At 49.6% G+C, this 21,122-nt stretch overlaps 1 protein-coding gene across 1 annotated transcript in view; it reads left to right on the top strand.

Moving 5' to 3' along the window:
- LOC115096147 (zinc finger protein 276-like) overlaps positions 1 to 20,876 on the top strand; it is a 32,155-nt gene extending 11,279 nt beyond the window's left edge. The window contains exons 2-4 of the mRNA XM_029610658.1: positions 19,089 to 19,398; positions 20,132 to 20,181; positions 20,374 to 20,876. Of these exons, the coding sequence (XP_029466518.1) occupies positions 19,089 to 19,398; positions 20,132 to 20,181; positions 20,374 to 20,876 (863 nt within the window). The remainder of the gene's footprint in view (positions 1 to 19,088; positions 19,399 to 20,131; positions 20,182 to 20,373) is intronic.
- The last annotated feature ends 246 nt before the right edge of the window (positions 20,877 to 21,122 follow it).

The following is a 21,122-nucleotide window of genomic DNA, read 5'->3' as shown; positions in this document are numbered from 1 at the left end:
GTGGGCCAAGGTCACACAGGATCAGTGGGTACTCTGTATGATCAGGGACGGTTACGCTTTAGAATTTGCTTGGCCCATCCGTGACCTGTTCCTAATTTCCCCCTGCGGCTCACTGCAGAAGCGCAAGGCAGTGCGGGAGGCTTTGCACAGGTTGCAGCTCTTGGTTCGTGGTTCCGGGATCTCCGGAGGAACTTCAAACGGGGTGGTATTCGATTTACTTTGTGGTCCCGAAGAATGGGGCGAAAAGCTCCCTCCTTATCGAGTTCCCAGAGCTTGGGATGTGTTACAGGTCCTTGGTTCCATGACTTCCACCTTGGACCTGGTGCCGTGGGCCTTTGCTCATATGCGTCCCCTTCAGAGAGCACTTCTGGCCCAGTGGAGTCCAGTGTCGGCGAAGTATCACCAGCCCGTTCTTCTCCCTCCGGAGGCCAAGGACAGTCTGTTGTGGTGGCAACACACACCCAACCTCCTGCAGGGTGTATCCTTGGAGATTCCGGATTGGGTGATCCTGACCACAGATGCAAGTCTCTCTGGTTGGGGAGCAGTTTGTCAGTCAAGCGGCTCAGGGGATCTGATCGAATGTAGAAGCATCTTGGTCTATCAATCGCTTGGAAGCCAGTGCGGTGCGTTTGGCTTTGCTTGCCTTTCAGCCTTTACTTCAGGGATGGTCGGTGTGAGTTGTCTCGGACAGTGCGACAACAGTAGCCTATATAAATAGGCAAGGAGGCACCAAGAGCCATGTGGTGTTGCTGGGAATTCAGGACCTGATCCTGTGGGCAGAACAGCATTTAGTCCAAATATCGGCATCTCATATTGCCGGAGTCGAGAATGTACAAGCCGATTCCCTGTATGTACCCGGATCAGTCCAGGACAGCTGGGTTTTGCCTCCCCTCTAGCAGATGGAGACAGAAAAAGACTTTCCTGGCGTGTAGCCAGATGGACTCAGAACAAATGGGATAGTATCCGCGTGCTAGCAGTTGGAGACGGATCTGACGTCAGCACGGGGTATATATCCCCACAGGAAGCGTAGCAACTTAGTAATTTCCGTCTCCAAAGCAGTTTGGAGAGCCTGCACGCTTGCTGAGCGTGTTTTCCAAATCTACTTTTTCTTTTCTTTTTCTACTTACTAAAACTTCTATTGCATCGAGCCCCGCACTCCTGCGGTGATACCTTAAGGTCCCTCCCCCAGTAGAGTTTCCCGGGGTGATTTCCGTGATCCCCCAGAGGTGTAAGTCCTCGGTCCGGTGGCCGAATCGCGGCAGGGACACAGCTCCCGGGCGAGGTTCGGGTGAGGCTTTCGAGGCGCCTCGGTCCCGGCGTGGACGAGCAAGCGGGTGCATATCCTCAAACGTGGCGGTAAAGGTACTTGCCCTCTCCCCCCGCAGCCGGAGACCGCCCGGGTTCCAGCCGGGAAGCGCCGAGGATCAGGTAAGGCGTACATCTCTTATTTCTGGTCTCCGAGGAACAGAGGATCGGCGGCGTGGCATGCCGTGGAGGGCGCCATTTTGTGGGCCTTGTTCAGGTATTGAGCGCCCGTAATAGGCGCGGCTCTATTTCTCCTTGTGCGTATATTGCCTTATTGCTAAGAGCATATTGAAGGCCACTGAGCGTGTATTGCTGACCGCCTATTGCTGAGAGCCTATTGAATGCCATTGAGCGTATATTGCTAATCGCTTATTGCTGAAAGCCTATTGAATGCCATTGAGCATGTATTGCTAACCGCATATTGCTAAGAGCATATTGTATGCCATTGAGCGTATATTGCTAACCGCATATTGCTGAGAGCCTATTGAATGCCATTGAGCGTATATTGCTAATCGCTTATTGCTGAAAGCCTATTGAATGCCATTGAGCGTGTATTGCTAATCGCTTATTGCTGAAAGCCTATTGAATGCCATTGAGCGTGTATTGCTAATCGATAATTGCTGAACGCCTATTGAATGCCATTGAGCGTATATTGCTAATCGCTTATTGCTGAGCGCTTATTGAAAGCCTTTAAGCGTGTATTGTTGGTGGCATATTGCTGAGAGCATATTGCATACAATTGAGCTGTTTTCATGACCGCCTAGTGCTGAGAACATATTATTATTTTTGTGCGCCTGTTGTACTAAGCGCATATTGCTGCCGCATATTATTCTTATTGTGCGCCTGTTGTATTAAGCGCCTATTGCTGCCGCATATTATTATTCTTGTGCGCCTGTTGTATTAAGCGCCTATTGCTGCCGCATATTATTATTCTTGTGCGCTTGTTGTATTAAGCGCCTATTGCTGCCGCATATTATTATTGCGCGCCTGTTATATTAAACATATATTATTGCCGCTTCTCTTTCAATGGAACAGAACGCATCAGCGTCTTCAGCTGCGGCGCCGCCTGCCTCAGGCATTAAAGCCCTTGGCCTCTGCTCTGCATGCCAGCTTAGAGCCACGCCCAGTGAAGAGCCAGACTCCCTATGTGCCCAATGTGAGGAGGCCGTGGGACCCTCAAGCCAGGCCCAGTCTCAGCCACGATTTGCTGACAGTTCCCCAGGGGCTACCCCGGATTTAGCGGGCAGTCTCGACCAATCGGGAATCCCGGGGGATCTTGTACCCCAGCGATTAGAGGCTGCTTCCATTTCCTGGGTGGATCTCTTTAAGGGGATTCATGCCTTTGTACAGATGCAAACGGCTTCCCGTCCTGGCCCTGTGGTTCCTACTGTTCCTGTTGTTCCTGCAGTTGCTGCGGTTCCTGCGGTGGCTGCGACTGCGGCGGCTGCTGCGGCTGCTGCTGCGGTGGCAGCTCCTGTGGATCCCGTTCCTGGACCCTCACGCCCTTATCGTGAGCGGGACCTCCCGCCGCTGGACAGTCCAGATCAATCGGACCAGGAGGTTTCACCGGACTAGTCCGAACTCCCGGACGAGGGGGAGCTTCCCCCAGGGATTGAGCCATATAGAACCATGAGGCGGTTCTTCCCCAAGGAGGATCTCTCCAACCTGGTGTCTCAGTGTCTGGCGGAGTTGGATATTACAGGTCCCAGCGCTACGGTGCCCTCTGCGCAGAACCCCCTGCTGGAAAGTCTTCGTCCTACAGCCCGCCATTTTCCATTCTTGCAAGCAGCTCAACAACTGATAGATTTAGAATGGGCGGCACCAGCGGCTTCCTTCAAAGGGGGCCGGGCCCTGACGGGCATGTACCCATTGGCACCGGCTATCCAGGACCTGCTGGCGTGCCCTCAGGTGGACGCCTTGATTAGCGCTGTGGTCAAGCGCACTACCATTCCAGTTGAAGGGGGGACGGCCCTCAAGGAGCCTCATGACCGGCGACTGGACGCCATTCTGAAACAGACCTTTGAGGTGGCAGCTCTATCTTTGCGGATCGCGACCTGCTGCACAGTGGTGACGCGTGCCTGTTTGTCACAGGTTAGGAACAACGCTCCAGCAGCAGACATGGAGTCAGCTCTTTCGTTCCTCACGGATGCTGCATCTGACCTGGTCCGGACAACAGCTAAGGGGATTTCATCCTCCGTAGCTGCCAGGAGGCAGCTCTGGATCCGGAGATGGTCAGCTGATGCGCCTTCAAAGACACGCCTCACCAGATTGCGCTTTAAGGGCTCTTTCCTATTTGGCAGCGACCTTGATAAACTGGCCAGTACATGGGGTGCCTCTCCAGTGCCTAGACTGCCGGAAGATCGGTTCAGAAGGGGCCAGCGCGCCTTTCCAAAGCCCTCCAGGGGCAGGAGTTCACAGCGCTTTGCTCCTTACAGGGGTCGCTACCAGGCACCACGTCCTCAGGCCAGGAATCAGTCCTTTCGGACCAAGCAGCGCAAGAGGGGAGCAGGCCCAGGCTCGGGTCCCGGCCGCGCCTCACAATGAGAATCCGCCGATTCATCTGGGGGACGGAGCCATAGGGGGCAGGTTAACCCTCTTCTACCCCAGATGGGTCGAGATCACGTCGGACCAGTGGGTCCTCACCATTATCTGGGAGGGATATTATCTGGACTTTCATCATCTCCCTCCGGACAAGTTTGTGGAATCTTCATGTCCCATACACAAGAAGGCAGCATTGGAAGCTACCCTGGCGAGGCTCCTGTCCTTGAAAGGCATCATCCCAGTACCTGCCTGGGAAGTGAATTCTGGACACTATTCCATTTATTTCATGGTACCCAAGAAAGGGGGCACCTTTCGGCCTGTGCTAGATCTCAAGTCAGTCAATCGATACTTACGGGTACCGAGGTTTCGCATGGAGACCCTGCGCTCCGTCAAGGCTGCAGTACAGCCAGGAGAATTCCTCACGGCATTAGACCTGTCAGAGGCATACCTGCATATCCCGATCCATCCGGATCATCAGCGCTACCTACGCTTCAAGGTTCTAGGATGCCACTTCCAGTTTCGGGCTCTGCCCTTCGGGTTGGCCACGTCACCACGGACATTCACCAAGGTGGTCGTAGTGGTAGCAGCGACACACAGGAGGGAAGGAATTCTGGTCGATCCCTACCTAGACGACTGGCTGATCAGGGCGAAATCTCGAGAGGAGAGCCTTCAGACAACTGACAGAGTAATCACCCTTCTGGAAAGCTTGGGCTGGATAATCAACCTCAGCAAGAGCTGCCTACAGCCTTCCCAGTCACTGGAATACCTGGGAGTACAGTTCGACACCCGGGCAGACACAGTCAGTCTCACTTCCAAGAGAAAGTTGAAACTTCAGCAGCGTATCCAGTATTTGATGGGAGCCAGTCGGCCCATAGCCTGGGATTATCTGCAGGTTCTTGGTCTCATGGCATCCACCCTGGAAGTGGTACCTTGGGCGAAGGCCCATATGAGACCCCTACAACACTCCCTGCTCTCTCGCTGGAGCCCCCGCTACGGAACTATTCCACGCACCTTCATCTGCCAACCAGAGTGCGGACCCAGTTGCGGTGGTGGTTGCAGTCCAATCACATGAGCAGGGGGTTCAAGGTGTCTTCACCCACGTGGACTTTGCTCACCACAGATGCCAGCCTGAGCGGCTGGGGAGCACACTGCGAGGAACTCACATCACAAGGGCGGTGGAACAGAGAAGAGTCAGCGTGGAACATCAACCGTCTAGAGGCCCGGGCAGTCCGATTGGCATGCCTTCGATTGGCTCACAGATTGAAGAACAGAGCAGTCAGAGTGATGTCCGACAACGCCACCATGGTGGCATACATCAACCGTCAGGGTGGAACCAGAAGCCGACAAGTATCTCTGGAGATCGCCCCGCTGATGGCTTGGGCAGAGGCGAATCTTCAGGACATCTCCGCCGTCCACATTGCCGGGAAGGACAACACCACGGCAGACTTCCTCAGCAGAGAAAGCCTAAATCCGGGAGAGTGGCAGCTGTCACCCACAGCCTTCCAGATGATTGTGGATCTCTGGGGGATTCCGGACATGGATTTACTGGCGGACAAGTCCAATGCTCAAGTACCCAGATACTTCAGCCGCAAGCGCGACCCGTTCTCCCACGGAATCGATGCCCTGGTCCAGCCATGGCCTCCTGGGACTCTGCTATACGCCTTTCCTCCGTGGCCTCTGCTGGGCGCCATCATCCACAAGATTCAGAAACACTGGGGCCTAGTTCTTCTAGTGGCACCAGACTGGCCAAGAAGACCCTGGTACGCAGACATGAGAAGACTACTGGCAGGGGAGCCTCTTCCCCTGCCTCCTCTCCGGGACCTTCTACGGCAAGGTCCCATCCTCCACGAGGATCCAGCTCAATTCTCTCTTACGGTCTGGCCATTGAGAGGGCTAGGCTGAAGAAAAGAGGTTACTCGGAGCCCGTGATAGATACACTTCTCCGAGCTCGCACGTTTTCCACATCCCTCACCTATGTAAGGATCTGGAGAGTATTTGAAGCATGGTGCGACACTCACGGCACCAATCCACATGCGACCACAATCCCTATTGTGTTGGAATTCCTGCAGGATGGACTTCAGAAGGGTCTCTCCCTCAGCTCCATCAAGGTTCAGGTGGCTGCGCTGTCTTGCTATGGTCCCAGGAGGGATGGCAAGACCATCGCCAAGCACCCAGATGTTTCTTGCTTCCTGCAAGGAGTCAAGCATATTCGTCCGCCACTAAAGTGGCCTGTGCCCTTATGGAACCTCAATCTTGTTTTGGATTTCCTCGCGGGATCCACCTTCAGACCCCTTCGGGGACTGTCTCTCCGTTCTCTAACCTTGAAGATGGTGTTCCTATTGGCGGTATGTTCGGCATGCCGCATCTCAGAGCTACAAGCACTGTCCTGCCGTGATCCCTTTCTCAGAATCACTCCTGAGGCTATCCATCTTCGTACGGTTCCCTCCTTTCTACCTAAAGTGGTTTCACAGTTTCATCTTAACCAAACCATATCCTTGCCTACCACAGCGGGTTTGAAGAAATCTGAAGAAGGGCGTTTATTGCGCCATCTCGACATTGGCAGATTGCTGCCCAGATATCTGGAAGTGACGCAAGAACTACGAAAGACGGACCATCTGTTCGTCCTGCACAGCGGGAGGAAGCAAGGTGAAGAGGCCTCGCGGCCCACCATCGCCCGCTGGATTAAAGAAGTTATCAGAGCAGCTTATGTAGAGGCTGGGAAGTCTCCGCCTCTACAGGTCAAGGCTCATTCTACCAGAGCACAAGCGACATCTTGGGCAGAATCCTGGATGCTGTCGCCTGCAGAAATATGTAAAGCGGCGACATGGTCCTCCCTCCATACCTTCTCCAGGTTTTACCGTCTGGATGTCCAGGCCAGGGAGGACTCAGCATTTGCAAGGGCGGTACTACATGGTCCTCAGGCAGCCTCCCGCCCAGGCTGGGAGTAAAGCTTTTGTACATCCCATTTGTTCTGAGTCCATCTGGCTACACGCCAGGAAATGTTGAGATTACTGCCTGATAATCTCCTTTTACTTAGTGTAGACAGATGGACTCAGCATCCCGCCCAGCTGCCTGCGTACATGGGTTTCACCGATTCAAGGTAAGCCATGTCATCTGTTTCCATAAGAGCGTACACTCTACCAGGTGTCAACGCCTTCCGGTTGGGAATGCTGGCGGTCTCCAGCTACTATCAATCGGTCAGGGGAATCCTGTTTCACTTTTCACTGAGCGTCAGTACACACATCCATAACAGCTTTTGCAAGGAAGATTACTAAGTTGCTATGCTTCCTGTGGGGATATATACCCTGTGCTGATGTCAGATCCGTCTCTAACTGCTAGCACGCGGATACTATCCCATTTGTTCTGAGTCCATCTGTCTACACTAAGGAAAAGGAGATTATCAGGCAGTAATCTCAACATTTGTGGACTCTGTCCTATACCCCTGAGGTGCCACATAGTGTCTGCCAGTATTTTTCTGTCTCCAGCAGATGGCGGAGGTGCAAAACCTAGTGTCCGATAGAGGTGCTGAGTTTAGGGTTGGATATGGTCTGACTTTAGTCTCTTAGCGCTTGATTTTACAAGGGAAGCTTAGTTTAAGGATCCCTTTAAAAAAAAAAAAAAAAAAAGTTTGGTTAGAGCAGTGATCAGACAGTTGCGAGTAGCTTCCCAGGGGGTTGGCAGGACCTGCTGGGACCATTCCCCCTGGTATTCGAGGCTGGAGAGCAGAGGGTTGGGAACCCTGAAACTGCAGCGGTGAGGGCTGATACCGGGGGTCTATGTGTGTATATATATGTGTGTGTGTATGTGTATGTGTATATATATATATATATATAAAATTGTGTGTTTGGGGTTCTCTGGCTCTGCGTCTGCTCCATTTTTGCTGCGTTTTCGTTGATTTTTGCCACTTTCCCAGCCCATTTTTTGACTGGGAAATCCATCCGTTTGTCGCGGTTCTTTTTTCGGGGAGAGCCAAAATCAAGGCCGGCGATATGCCTCGTGGTGCGGCCTGCTCGGCCCGTGGCAATGCGCACGCGCGGATTTCTCGCGATGGGGTCTGCACAGCCTGTTTGGCGGAGAAGGTCCATCGGCCCCCCCTTTCTTCCGATGCCGTTTTCGCCGTCCTTTTCAGTTCCTAAGAGCTCCCGGGGGTTTGTCTTGGTTGCACTGGTTCTTTTTTCGGGCCCTGATCCTAATTTAGCTCGGGGTTCATGCCGCATTTTGCGGCCTGCAGGCTGGAGTTTGTACTGGCTGCTTGTCGGGAGGGGAAGGCTCTTCGGGGAAGCCGATTCTGGCGAAATCGCATCGCAGCAGCTCTAGAGTACGCAGGGACCCTTTCCTTCTCAGTGCAGGTACTGAAGCCTTACTGCGAACGTTCAGGGAGCAGGAGAAAGCTACCCTGGGGGAGGGGAGCTCTCCGCCACCTCTTTTTTTTTTTTTTTTTTTTTAATGTATTTATTCAAATTTTCAATGGTAAAACAGCCATCTAAACCGTGCCACAGATATATAAAGTAAATCATGTGTAAACAACTAGGCCTCACATGGCAACACATTTTCGCTACCATCTTTTCTTCCCTCAGAACTCCCCCCTCCCCTCAGTCCCACCGCCCCCCCTCCTTTTTCCCCCTCCATCTGCCCGGGACCAGTCAGTATACTGTACAGGATGTTTCAAAAGGATTTCTTATGTCCAGTGCTGAATAGATTTGTAATACAGTCCTGCATCGTGGGTGTGAGAGTGCGCCAATAGCCGCTCCAGATCTCACAGCATTTATTCACTGCTGATTGGGATTTATCGTGCGCAGTCATATAATCAAATTGTAGTACCTTAAAGAGTCTATTTTTCCAAATTTCCACTTTAGGTGCGGCTTCCGAAATCCACTCCAGGAGGATCGGCTGTAATGCTACTAGTAGGGCCTTCTGTAAGAATAGTTGCTCCTGTTCCTGTAGTCGTTCTAGCGGACCCTTAATCAATCTCAGCAAACATAAATCTGGAGTTTTTGTAATAGGTCTCTGTAGGATAGACCCCAGTATGCTTGTCACCCCATCCCAGTATCCCGCAACTTTCGGACAGTCCCAAAATAAATGCTTCAACGTTCCTTTATCCGTATTACATTTTTGACACTGGTCCGTGGCACACATCTTGGCTTTATACATTCTAGTTCTAGTCATATACATACATCGGAGTACTTTGTATCCCATTTCCCTCAAGGTAATGTTATCAGTTGCTCGTACAAGATCAAGTAAGATCTGGGATACATCTTTTTTTGACAACACTATCTCTGCCCGAGTGGCCCATGCACCTTGTACCTCTTCCAGGACCCGAACCATGGGAATATCTCTTAGTGCTCTAGAAAAGACCGAGCAAGAGTTTTGCTTTTTCCCCAGCGGCGTAAAAAATGTTCTATATGTGTCTAAGTGAGATTTCTGTAGTGACCCATATTGTGTTACCAATGTATCCATGTAATGTCTGGCCTGCAGATATGCATAAAACTCTCTAGACTCCAGTAAGTAGTGATCCTGCAGTTCCCTGAAACTGTATACGCAAGCCCGTACTTCATCCCACAGCTGGACTACATGTTTTAATCCCCTTATCTGCCATCTATGGAAGAGAATGCTGGTGTTTCCAGCTTCGAACTGTGGGTTTCCCTTGATTTGTAGAAAGGGCGAGATCCCTCTGCTCGTGTGGAGCTTAGAACTACATAAGTATACCCATGCTCGGCGACACGCTTGAATAAGGAGACTTTTCTTATATTTGGTAGGGACCTCTGTTGCCGGCAAATGGAGGAAAGTTTCAGGATAATATGGTGCAGTCCAGTCTAATACAAACTCATATGGGGAATAGTAGCTGGAGCCTCGGAACCAGTCCTGCATATGCCTTCGTAAACAGGCCAAATTATAATCCCTCCAATTAGGGCAGGAGAGTCCCCCCTGCAAATATGGAAGCATTAAAGAGCTTAAGGACACCCTCGCTCGTCTGCCACCCCACACATATCGCGTCAAAAGGCTATGTATACGTTGAATCTCCCGTTTCGTTAACCATATGGGAATATTCTGTAATACATAAAGCCACCGTGGCAACTCCATCATCCGAAGGAGGTTCAATTTTCCCATGATCGAAAGCGGCAATTTACTCCAGGTACTAATCTTTGCTCCATACGCTGCAAGAGACACCCCACGTTAGCCCCTTGAAGTTGGTCCACCTTTCTAGTCAATTGTATACCTAAGTACTTCATTGTCCTCCCCACCCAGCGAAGTGGGAATTCCCCCTCCCAACGAGTTTGCACATTAAGTCCGAGGTCCATGGCCTCAGACTTGTCCTCGTTGATCTTTAGGCCTGCAAACATGCCAAATAACTTCTGGTGGGCAAGCACCTTTTCCAGTGATTCCTGTGGGGATGTTAGAAAAACCAGGACATCATCCGCGAATGCTGACACTTTAAAGTCCATGGACTTCCCCCCATATCCCCGTATCTGGGCATCCCCCTCTATCTTTCGCAAAAGGGGATCTATAGTCAGGATATAGAGCAAGGGGGACATCGGGCATCCCTGCCGGGTCCCCCGATATAATTGAAAGTCCTCCGATATATGCCCATTTGCAATAATTGCCGATTTCGGGACGTGGTAGAACATTGCTATATTTTTCACAAATGCCCCCTCAAACCCATATCTGCGCAAAACTGAAAATAAGTATGACCACGATACCCTATCGAAAGCCTTTTCCGAATCGAACCCGACCATTAAAGCCGATGTTCCAGTAGTTTCTGTTTCTTCCATGGCTATTAGCAATTTAGTTAAATTGGAACTGACTGATATCCCTTTTACAAATCCCACTTGTGTCGGTGCGATTATGGATGGCAATACTAGACTCATTCTATCTGCCATTATCTTGGCAAACAGCTTAGCCTCGAAGTTCAATAAGGATATCGGTCTATATGAGGAGGTCAAGGCTAGATCTTTACCTGGTTTTTCCAGGACAGTAATGAAAGCCCTTGTTAACCCTTCTGGGAAGGCCTCCCGCTGCTGGGCTGCGGCATAGAATTGCAGTATGTCTGGAGCTATTTGATATAATAGGCTTTTATAATATTCCGCGCTAAACCCGTCCGGGCCTGGCGCTTTCCCCCTCTTACTTGTTTTTATGACACTGATTATTTCCATTAATGTGATAGGTTGGTTCAATTGCGCTAGTTGGTCCGGGGAGATTTGGGGGATAGGTAGATCTTTAAAAAATTCGGCTTCCTGAATCGCCCCCCCTTGCCTATCTTCTGTGTATAATTTGGTGTAAAAGTCTCTAAAGGCCGCACAGATATCCGCCCCTTTCTGAATTGGATTCCCATTGGAATCCTTTAACTTTGCAATATGTTTTACCTCTGGCATTGCGAGTCAACTTAGCTAGAAGATTTCCTGCCTTGTTGCCATATCGAAAAAGCTTATGTTCTCCAAATAATATAGATTTCTGCGCTTTCTTATGAAGCCATTCGTTTAGGGTATGCAGGATGGCTTGATAATTCCCCCTCGTTTGACTACTATTGTGGGCCGCCAATTGGGCCTTGGCTGTCTTAAGCCTATCTTCTAAAAATTTTATCTGTTTGTGCATGTTTTTTGTTTGAGCTATAGTATAGGCCAATATTTTGCCTCTCATGACAGCCTTACCGGCTTCCCAGTACAAGACTGGGTCTACTTTGTGCTGCCTATTGTGGGTCTCATATTCTTTCCACGTTTCTTTGAGGAAGTCCTGGAATTTTTTATCTTTTGTCATATATCCCGGAAACTTCCAAAGTTTGGTACCAGGATCCTCCCTTGCCATTTTTATTGTCACCCATAAGATGGCATGATCGGAAATTTCGATCGGTCCTATTTCTGCATTTACGGTCTGCGGAAAGAGGGCATCTGCTACTAAAATATAGTCTATTCTAGAGAGCGTGGCATGAGCCCTGGACACATGAGTATAATCACGTTCCGTGGGATGTAAAGTGCGCCAAATATCGAGGAGATTCAGTTCGGTAGTGATGTAGTCTATTCCTTTACCCCTGCCTCCATCCCGCCGGACCCCCGTGCCTGACGTGTCCAAATCCACATCGCTGACACAGTTGAAATCCCCCAGCATTATCAGATGACCTTTTGCTACAGATAGAATTTTTGCTATCAAGGTCTGAAAGAAGGATTTGGAGTAAGAGTTAGGGCCGTAAGTACAGCAAAAAGTATACTCTTGTCCCCTTATTCTCCCAACCACTATAAGATATCGTCCTTCTTCATCAGTAATTTGATTTATCAGGTCTAACTGTATATTTTTATGAACTAGTAACGCCACTCCCGCCTTCCGCTTTACCGCTGGGGCATATATACATTGACCTACCCAGCTGCGCTTCAATCTTTTACTCTCCTCCTCTGTTAAGTGGGTTTCTTGAAGTCCCGCAATTCCTATATTTTTCCGAAGTAAGGCGCTAAGTATCTTTTGTCTTTTTATAGGAGATCCTATCCCTCCCACATTCCACGAACCGCATCTAATAGTTGTCATTTATGCTGTATATCTATTCTCCCTTGTTGAAAACTTAATGACTGTAATTGACCCTGGGGCTTCCCAGCCTGAACCCCAAGGCATCGCCCGTTAATCCTTTGCATAAACAGTATCATCCTTACCCTGTCCCATCCTGATCCCAGCCTGCCCCCCCTCCCCGCTCCCCTTCCCCACCCCCAAATCCCTCCCTCCCTACCCATCCCCTCTGTTCCTGATCCTTCCCCCCTCAGGGTATCCTTACCCTTTTTACTCCATAGCATCCCCATCTTATGGGGTCGAGGTCCGTAGTACGTACGTTCGTGTACCCCCCAGCTAGGAGGGAAATCCCATCCCGGCTCTCTATCCCAAGCATTACCTGTAGCCATTTTAAGCCTATCATATTTGTGTGTTATTTATGACTTAAAATTAACAGCAATACTTATCAACTTACTGAGTGATTGGGTTCAACTTCTATATGGCTCTCTAACTGGCCACATCTACATCAAAGCCTGGCCTCTCGCCAGGAACAGAAAGCTAAACATAGCAATACTAGTTGAACCCGCCAAGGCAAAAACTGCCCCCCTAACAGTGTGCAGCTTCTGTGACTGTTGGGTTCCTCACCTTAAGTTCTGTACTTAAAGAAATATTGAAAACTGTGATAGGGAAACCCAACCATAACTCATCTGCACAGACTCCTTGAGCTTTACGCCCACATTTGTCCTCAAATGTCCTAGCATGTGTCCGGCTCGGGCTCTCCTATGGCCGCCCGTTTAAGTATCTTCTCCCGCTGTTGCTTTCAGCCAGTCTGCTGCCTTGCTTGGAGAGTCAAATGAATGAATCTTGCCCTCCTTCCAAATTTTTAACAGCGCCGGGTATTGAAGCGCAAAGCGCATATTCTTATTGAATAATTCCTGGCAAGTTTTGGAGAACAATTTCCTCTTCGCGGCTACCCCCGCAGAATAGTCTTGAAAAATTATCACGGAGTGGTCCTGGTATTTCAGTGTTCTTACTTTCCTGAATGCCGCCATTATGGATGCTCTTTGCCCCCAATCCAGGAATCGGGCGATGATTAAGCGAGGTCTCCTCTCCGTGTCGCGCCGCGGGCCCAACCGGTGGGCTCTCTCTATAGTCAGCCGTCCCGTTAAGTCCGGAAGCTGTAAGGCAGTAGGCAGCCACTCCTCCAAAAGTTTCTTAAGCTCTCCCTCTGAAACTGACTCTAGGAGTCCCATAAATTTCAAATTTTTCTCCTTGACCTATTTTCTAGGTCTTCTAGTTTTTCTTCCGCTGCCTTGCATGCTGCCTCGAGAGAGGTGATTTTGGATGCAAGCGCCATATTGTCTTCTTCCACGAGGGAGATCCTCCCTTCTGCAATGTCTATTCTTCGCCCTATGTCCCCCATAGATTCTTTTAGAGCGGCAAGGTGTCCATTAATGCCTTCAAACTTATGGTCTAAAGCGGCCACGACGGCGGCTGTAAGTTTCTCTATGCCCCGTTCATCAATCGTCGGCGTCTCTGCGTTACTGTTTACCTCCGCCATTTTATCTTCCCCTCCTCCTGCCTTTAGCTTATCTTTTCTCGGCGCTTTGGCGGTCATAATTAGCTCCGAATCTCCTTCAATCCTGTTCTCCGCTTACGCTGCAGATATCACACAGCTCGGCTCACCTTTAAATCTGCCGGATTTCCACTTTTTAGGTCTGTTGTAGGCTTAATTCGGGGGAGAGTACACGGAGCACAGACAAGAGCGTCTCGCCCGGCTCACCGCATCACGTGACCTCCCTCTGCCACCTCTTTAGCCACATCCTGCTGCCCCTGGGGGGGGTGCGACTTGCAGGCAGCACAGATCTAGGACTCTGATGAGTCTTCTTTCTCGTTCTCCGATTTTGTTTTGTTGCTGCATAAAGCCTTCAAAGCACGAAAAGCAGCAAAGAGCCAGGGTACTAAGGTACCCTGTGAGGTCCTGCCGTCGCTGGGGGCTGGGACAGGAGCTTCATCACTCCACAAGCATACCAAATCACACAGTGGCATAGAAGCCCCCAAGGCCAAACACCCTCTCTGGTTCTTTTCCTGTCAGGTGGACAGTTCAGATACGGACGGGGTGGATGAAGGTGAGTCTCCTCTGCAAGCCCCTGATGAGGGACCGGATGTGGATCAGGATCACCAGCTCCAGCCGTCCAAGCCAGTAGATGTGCCTTAGAAGTTTTCTGGCTCTTTAAAAAAAAAAAAAATAAAATAAATTTTTCTGGAGATTGTGAAAACAGCAGCAGAAGGCGCAGCAAGTTCCTTTCAGCCTCCCAGGGGGTTGGCAGGTCCTGGTGGGACCATCCCCCCCTGGTATCAGAGGCAAAAGAGCAGGGGGTTGAAGACCTGGGGACTGCTACAGCTGGCGGGTGATACTGGGGAGCCCTGCTCACTCACCAGTGGCAGGCAGCTCAGCATAGCCTTCGGAGTACTGTGGAAAAAAAAAAAGTAAATTTTTTTTCTGGTTGGCCGGTCCTGTGTTCTCTCCAGCTCCTCTCTGCCTGCCTTACCACCGCATTTCGGCTCGCGCGAAGGCCCCTGCTGCCTGGTCTATTTTTGGCACACTTACCTCAGCTGATCGGAGCTAAATTTAGCCCGAGGCTATGCCTCATGGTGCGGCCTGCTCCGCGTACGGCAGCGCGCGCACCCGCCTCTCTAGAGCCGGCATTTGTGCAGATTGTGTCTCGGGAGGTGAAGGGACCTCTGGGAGGTCCGCTGAGGGGAATCCCCGTAGCAGTAGCAGTTCTTCTTGGCGCCCGGAGCCTGGGAGGCTTACAGCTCAGCCGCAGCCGCCTGATCTGTTCCTGCTTAGTGCAGGGGCGGAAGCCATTTTGAAAACGTTCAAGGATGCAGAGAGAGCCGCGATGGAGGCACGGAGTTCCCCGTCACCTCTCTCCCCGCGACCGGGGGTGGTGGTGGGGGGAAGGGCAGGTCGCAGGAGGATCGGGCTGATACTTCGGATGATGATCCTGAGGGGGCCTCAGATGGGTCGTCTTCGTCGTTCGTTCTCTTCTAACTTGGTGGTTTTTTCACAAAATGTTCTAGGCTTGGAGAGCGTCCAAACGCAAGAGGGGCAAGGTCTCTGAGGTTCCCTCCTCCCATAAGTGTCCCAAGTCCCCGCTGGTGTGGGGGGGGACGACATATTAAGTCTAAGCGCCCTCTCAGATCCGTGGCAGGTCCGGATGATTCATCTTCGTCGGATCTTTCTTTGTATCAATGTTTGTAAATATGTTTTGTTTTTATTTTTTATCTCCCATTCCCACCCCCCCTCGCTTTACCTCTCAGGCTCCCCCTAGAGCCTATACTCTCTCACTCATAATCTCCTGGTTCTCCCCTTCCCCTGTTCTATGTAATTTCATCCTTTCGTTGCAATGTAAACCCATATGATGTGTATTTTAATGTCGGTATAAAAAAGATGTTAAAATAAATAAAATCTTTCTGATGGAGGAGACCCTTCCCCGCAAGACCTTCAGGGGATAGACGCAGGCCAGGATGGTCAGCCCTTGGTGCCCAAACAGGGAGGCGCTTCTGTGGTAGACGGTGATGATCCCAAGGTGGTACGCTTGTTCCGGAGAGATGAATTGGGTCCGCTTATCCCGAATATTCTGGAAGAGCTCAGAATTGAAGTCCCGCAGGAGGATTCGCATATGGGAACGGTGGATCCTGTGAGGTTAGGTCTAAGAGGTCTGGCTCGCTCTTTTCCCTTTCATATGTCGGGCACTGACCTCTTGTTCCGGGAGTGGGACACTCCAGATCTAGGTTTGAAAGTCAGCCGCGCTATGGATAAGTTGTACCCGCTACTGGAGGATGTGCTGGAGCTGCTCAGGGTACCCAAGGTGGATGCGGCAGTTTCTGCAGTCACTACAAAGACCACCATCCCAGTCATGGGAGCGACGGCACTAAAAGATTTGCAGGACCGAAAGTTGGAGGTACAGCTTAAAAAGATATTTGAGACCTCCTCCCTGGGAGTGCGGGTGGCCATGTGCAGCAGTTTTGCTCTGCATGTGAGCCTGCGTTGGGTGCAGCACTTACAATCTGTCTCTTCCCTTTTGGAAGCGGACGCGGCTCAAGCTGGTCGTTTGGAGGTGGTGGTGGCTTACAGTGCGGACGCACTGTATGATCTGCGCACGTTGGGAAGAACAATGGTCTCCGCCGTTTCGGCCTGCAGGCTCCTTTGGCTCAGAAATTGGTTGGCGGATGTCTCCTCGAAAGCTCAGCTGAGTTCCTTGCCTGTCAAGAGAAAGTTGCTCTTCAGCCAACAGTTGGAGGACATGATTAAGTCTCTGGGAGAGAATAAGGTCCACAAGCTGCCAGAGGTCAGGCTTTTCCTCAGAGGTCCAGATTCTGGGGGAATCGTCGTTTTTGGGCCTCACTGTCTTCTGGATCCTTCTCTTGTCAGGCTCCCAGCCGTGACGGATTCGGCATGGTCTAATCTTCTTTGGTGGCTGTGTCCGGATTATGACGGGGTGTGGTCTTGGAAATTCCCTCCTGGATAGTGGTAACCACCGATGCCAGCCTCTCCGGGTGGGGAGCGGTTTTGTCAAGGAACAGCAGTGCAGGAGCAGTGGATGAGGTCGGAGTCTTCTTGGTCGATCAATCGGTTGGAGACCAGAGCGGTTCGGTTGGCGCTACAGGCCCTCCTTCCCTTAGTAGAGGGGAGATCAGTGCGGATTCTCTCCGACAATGCAACGACGGTGGCTTACATCAATCGTCAGGGCGGAACTCTGAGTCGTCCGGTAGCGACGGAGGCTCAACTTTTAATCAGCTGGGCGAAACTGCACCTGTACAGGATAGCAGCCTCTCACATTGCCGGAGTGGACAATGTGCAGGCCGATTTTCTCAGCCGCCACCAGTTGGATCCAGGAGAGTGGGAACTCTCCGAGGCTTTCAGTCTCCTGTGCAACCGATGGTCCAGGCCCGCGATCGACTTGTTAACGACGTATCGCAATGCCAAAGCTCCTCAATTTTTCAGTCGTCGAAGAGAGCCAGGAGCGGAAGTTGTAGACACTCTGGTGCTTCCCTGTCCATTCTGTCTTTCTGCCATTGCCGTTGGTTGGCAAGGTTCTACGCTGCATCGAGGCTCATTCGGGCAAGGTGATACTCGTCACGCCAGAGTGGCCGAGGCGTCCGTGGTTTGCGGACCTTCTCAATCTGGTGGTAGACGGCCCGCTGAGATTTCATCTGTCCCCGAGTCTGCTGCGACAAGGTCCCGTTTATTTCACAGAGGTAGTTCGCTTTTGTCTAGCGGCATGGCTTTTGAAAGGCGGAGATTTAGAAATAAGGGTTACCCGGAAGAGGTGATTACTACGCTTTTTTGCAGTCCTGTAAACCTTCTACCTCCATAGCCTACATCAGAGTTTGGGGTATTTTCGAGGACTGGTGCCTGAACCGAGTGGTGGAGCCGTCCAGGGCTACTATTCCGGATGTTCTGGCCTTTCTGCAGGCAGGTCTAGTAAAAGGTCTAGCCTTCAATTCCCTACGAGTTCAGATGGCAGCCCTTGGTAGTTTTCGGAGAAAGGTACAGGGCCTCGCTCTATCGTCTCGTCCGGATGTGGTTTGTTTTCTGCTTGGCGTTAAACATATTCGTCCTCCGATTCGGAGCCCCTATCCTTCGTAGAAGCTCAGCCTGGTTCTCTGTGCCCTTTTGTGCCTGCGTCAGCCTTTCGAGCTGCTGACGCAGGCGACCTTGAAAGATCCGACGTTGAAGGTCGTTTTCCTCGTGGCTATCGTATCAGTGTGGCGTGTTTCGGAGCTACAGGCCTTATCTTTAGGATTTCTAAAGAAGAAGTTTCTTTACGAACGGTTCCCTCCTTTCTTCTGAAAGTAGTGTCCACTTTTCATTTGAATCAGACGGTAGCGCTCACATACTTGGCGGGCCTAGATCTTTCTACTTCCGAGTCTAGGGAGTTAAGACAGTTGGACGTCATACCTTATATTCCAATGGTTTTTTATGATTTGTTTGCATTTAGCTTTGGTACAGATTAATACTGAGGAACTGCAGGTGGCATCAGGGTATATAAAGCAGTGTCAGTTTTACTTTCTCTGTCTCCGCCTGCTGGCACGGATGAATAAACCCAGGAGTCGGGACTGATCCTTGGTACTACAGGAACGAAAATTATCAGGTAAGAACCAAAGTTTCCTTTCTAGCCATCCTCCCATGCAGGAGAGTTGTATGCAAAGCTCTTGATATGTATGGTTGCTTGGTGCACCTCCACTCAGTCTCAGCCACTGATCTCTGTAGCTCCTTCAGAGTGATTGTTGCCTCTCTATGGCTTCCCTCACAAATCTTTTCTTTGCTCTGATGTTGAGTTTTGAGGGCGGGCCTTGCCTAGGCAGTCTCTGTCTGGGTAGTATGATGCAACTTCCAATTCCTCACAATTGATCTAACAGTGCTCACTGGGATATCCAAGCACTTGGATATTATTTTGTAGCCTTTTCCTATTTTGTACATGTCTGTAACTTTCTTTAATTTCCTTAGAATGCTCTTTGGTCTTCATTTTCACAGCTTTCCTTCAGATTCATAGTCTGTCCAATGGTACTGGAATTAGGGAGTCTTTTGTCCAGAAAAGCTGATTTTTTTTAATGATACACAGGTCGAGGCCAATTGGCTTGCAGCTTGGATATGCTATTGTGGACAGGAATGATTGGTCAGGCTGGCAGATCTGATGTGTTTTTTGGTTTTTTTTAATAGGGTTATCTGTAATTCTCTCTAGTCATGTCATTGCTTGTTGCAGGAGTTGGAAGAACTCTGAGCACAGGATACTGCCGACTTTGCCATGGGAAATTTTCCTCCCGGAGTTTGCGGAATGCATTTGGGAAAGTTCCGGTGCTTGGCGAGAGCTTGGAACAACAGCGTCGCGTGGACCACGTGTTCTTTACCGATTTTCAGCAGCTGGTCGGGGTGACAGTTCAGCAAGATACCTCCCTGCCACAGTTTGTTTGCAAGAACTGCCATGCTCAGTTTTATAAGTGTCGAAGTGTCCTGAAAACATTCATTCAGAAAGTGAATGCATCTCCTTTGGGCCATTCAAAGACAAAAGGAAGGTAGGTTCAAACTGTATGCTTCAGGATGATAGTATGGCAGAACATTAAATTGCAAGATATCACTTATAACTCCACCTTTATTTCTAGTAGTTAATAAACCAAATTCCAGGCTGTTGTGCAATATACAACTTCCAAGAATTCTCACCATTCTGGATAGTGATAACCATGTCATGGGTTGTCCAATATCAATGAACTCATTTGCAAGTGATGTCAAGTACAGATTTAATTGGAATTGAATTACAGGATTGTTTTCGTAAACAGTTCTAAATTTATTTTTCACTCACTTTCGAGCAATCTTTTCCTTTGTCGGATTAGTGCAGAAGGAGCTAAGGAGGATGTTTCCAGACTGTACAAGTAAATTGTAAGTTGGCTTGTGTATTCAGCAATGGTTATGTATAGTTGTACATTTTGGCAACATCTTTCTTAGCTTATTTTCACTGACCTGTGGTTAGTGGGCATAGCACTGGAAAGCTGGTCACAGCACAATAAAAAAAAATCTCATTTTCAGCTTGTTTGTAATATTTATTTCCACATGTCTACACGGACTGACATGGCAGGTTGAAAGCCACTGAAGGCGGATTTGTCAGTGTATGTAGATCGTACATTTCAGTATACAAAGTTCTTGCTCCTGTCAGCAGATGTTTTCCTTCAGACTTGTGTTCTCTGTCTTCATCCTCCATATACCATGTAGCTTGGCACTCTGCTAAACATTATTCTGCTTTGATGTGTGCAGGGCCAGTTCTATCCAGACTCTATCAAGTACAGAAAAAGGATCGTGCTTGGGTAAGAAAAGTACAAAACTGCTTTCAGTTATGGTCTTGATTGGTTGGTATGTAAACTGCATTGAATATTTTTGGTGGTTAAGTTTGTTAGTATAGTGTTAATTTTATTTCACAGAGGGGAGAAGCTGAAATTCTCAGTTGCTGGAAAAATGAACTATTTGTATAACCTTTTTTTTTCTTTTCATTTGAACAGTAGATCTGATCACATCTAGCCCTCAGTGCTTACACAGTTTGGTCGCATGGACCCATAACCATGCTGAGAACTGTCAGTCTGTGCCAAATTTGCAAAGCGTCTTATCTTCTGAGTACTGTGGGATAATTCAAGCTGTATGGGGATGTGGCGATGGGCACGACTATATCATGGCTACTGAGTCTGACTGCAGTGCATTTCTTATTGAGAATGCTTTGTCCGTTAAATGGGAGTGGAGTAAGAGCACGGCACAGCTTATGACTGATAATGATGGGGGTTTGGACGGTATTGGAGCTGTGACTTCTAGGATGCAGCATGTCCCATCAAAGGTGAACTGTCGTCAGAATCCTCGCAACAAAAGGGCCATCTCAGAAGCTATAAGCTCAGAGACTTGCACAATACAGAGCAGGAATTCACAACTGGAGAATGCAGCCTCTTTTCAGGAAGAAGGGTTGTCCCAGCCAGTTTCTAATTTTGAAGATGTTCATGGTAAGAGCTTTCTGTGACCTTATGCAGTGCCTTTGCTCTCCTGAAGTGTTTTTTATTGTATCTAATCCCAAATTCTGAACTTACCTGCAGGATTGTGCAACACAGGAGAGAATCTGAGTTATTTTTATGTCATGCTTTTTTTTTTTTCAAGTACTAAACGTTTCTTTATACCTTGAGAGAGCACGTTATAATATAGCACTTGCACTAGAAAAGAGAGAATAGAGGAAATTTGCCAGATACAGAAATTCAAGGAAGAAATAACA

Source organism: Rhinatrema bivittatum, chromosome 7 (genome assembly GCF_901001135.1).
Source record: "Rhinatrema bivittatum chromosome 7, aRhiBiv1.1, whole genome shotgun sequence".
Lineage (NCBI taxonomy): Eukaryota > Metazoa > Chordata > Amphibia > Gymnophiona > Rhinatrematidae > Rhinatrema > Rhinatrema bivittatum.
The sequence above is the reverse complement of the archived record's forward strand: the minus strand, read 5'-3'. Positions and strand labels throughout refer to the sequence as shown.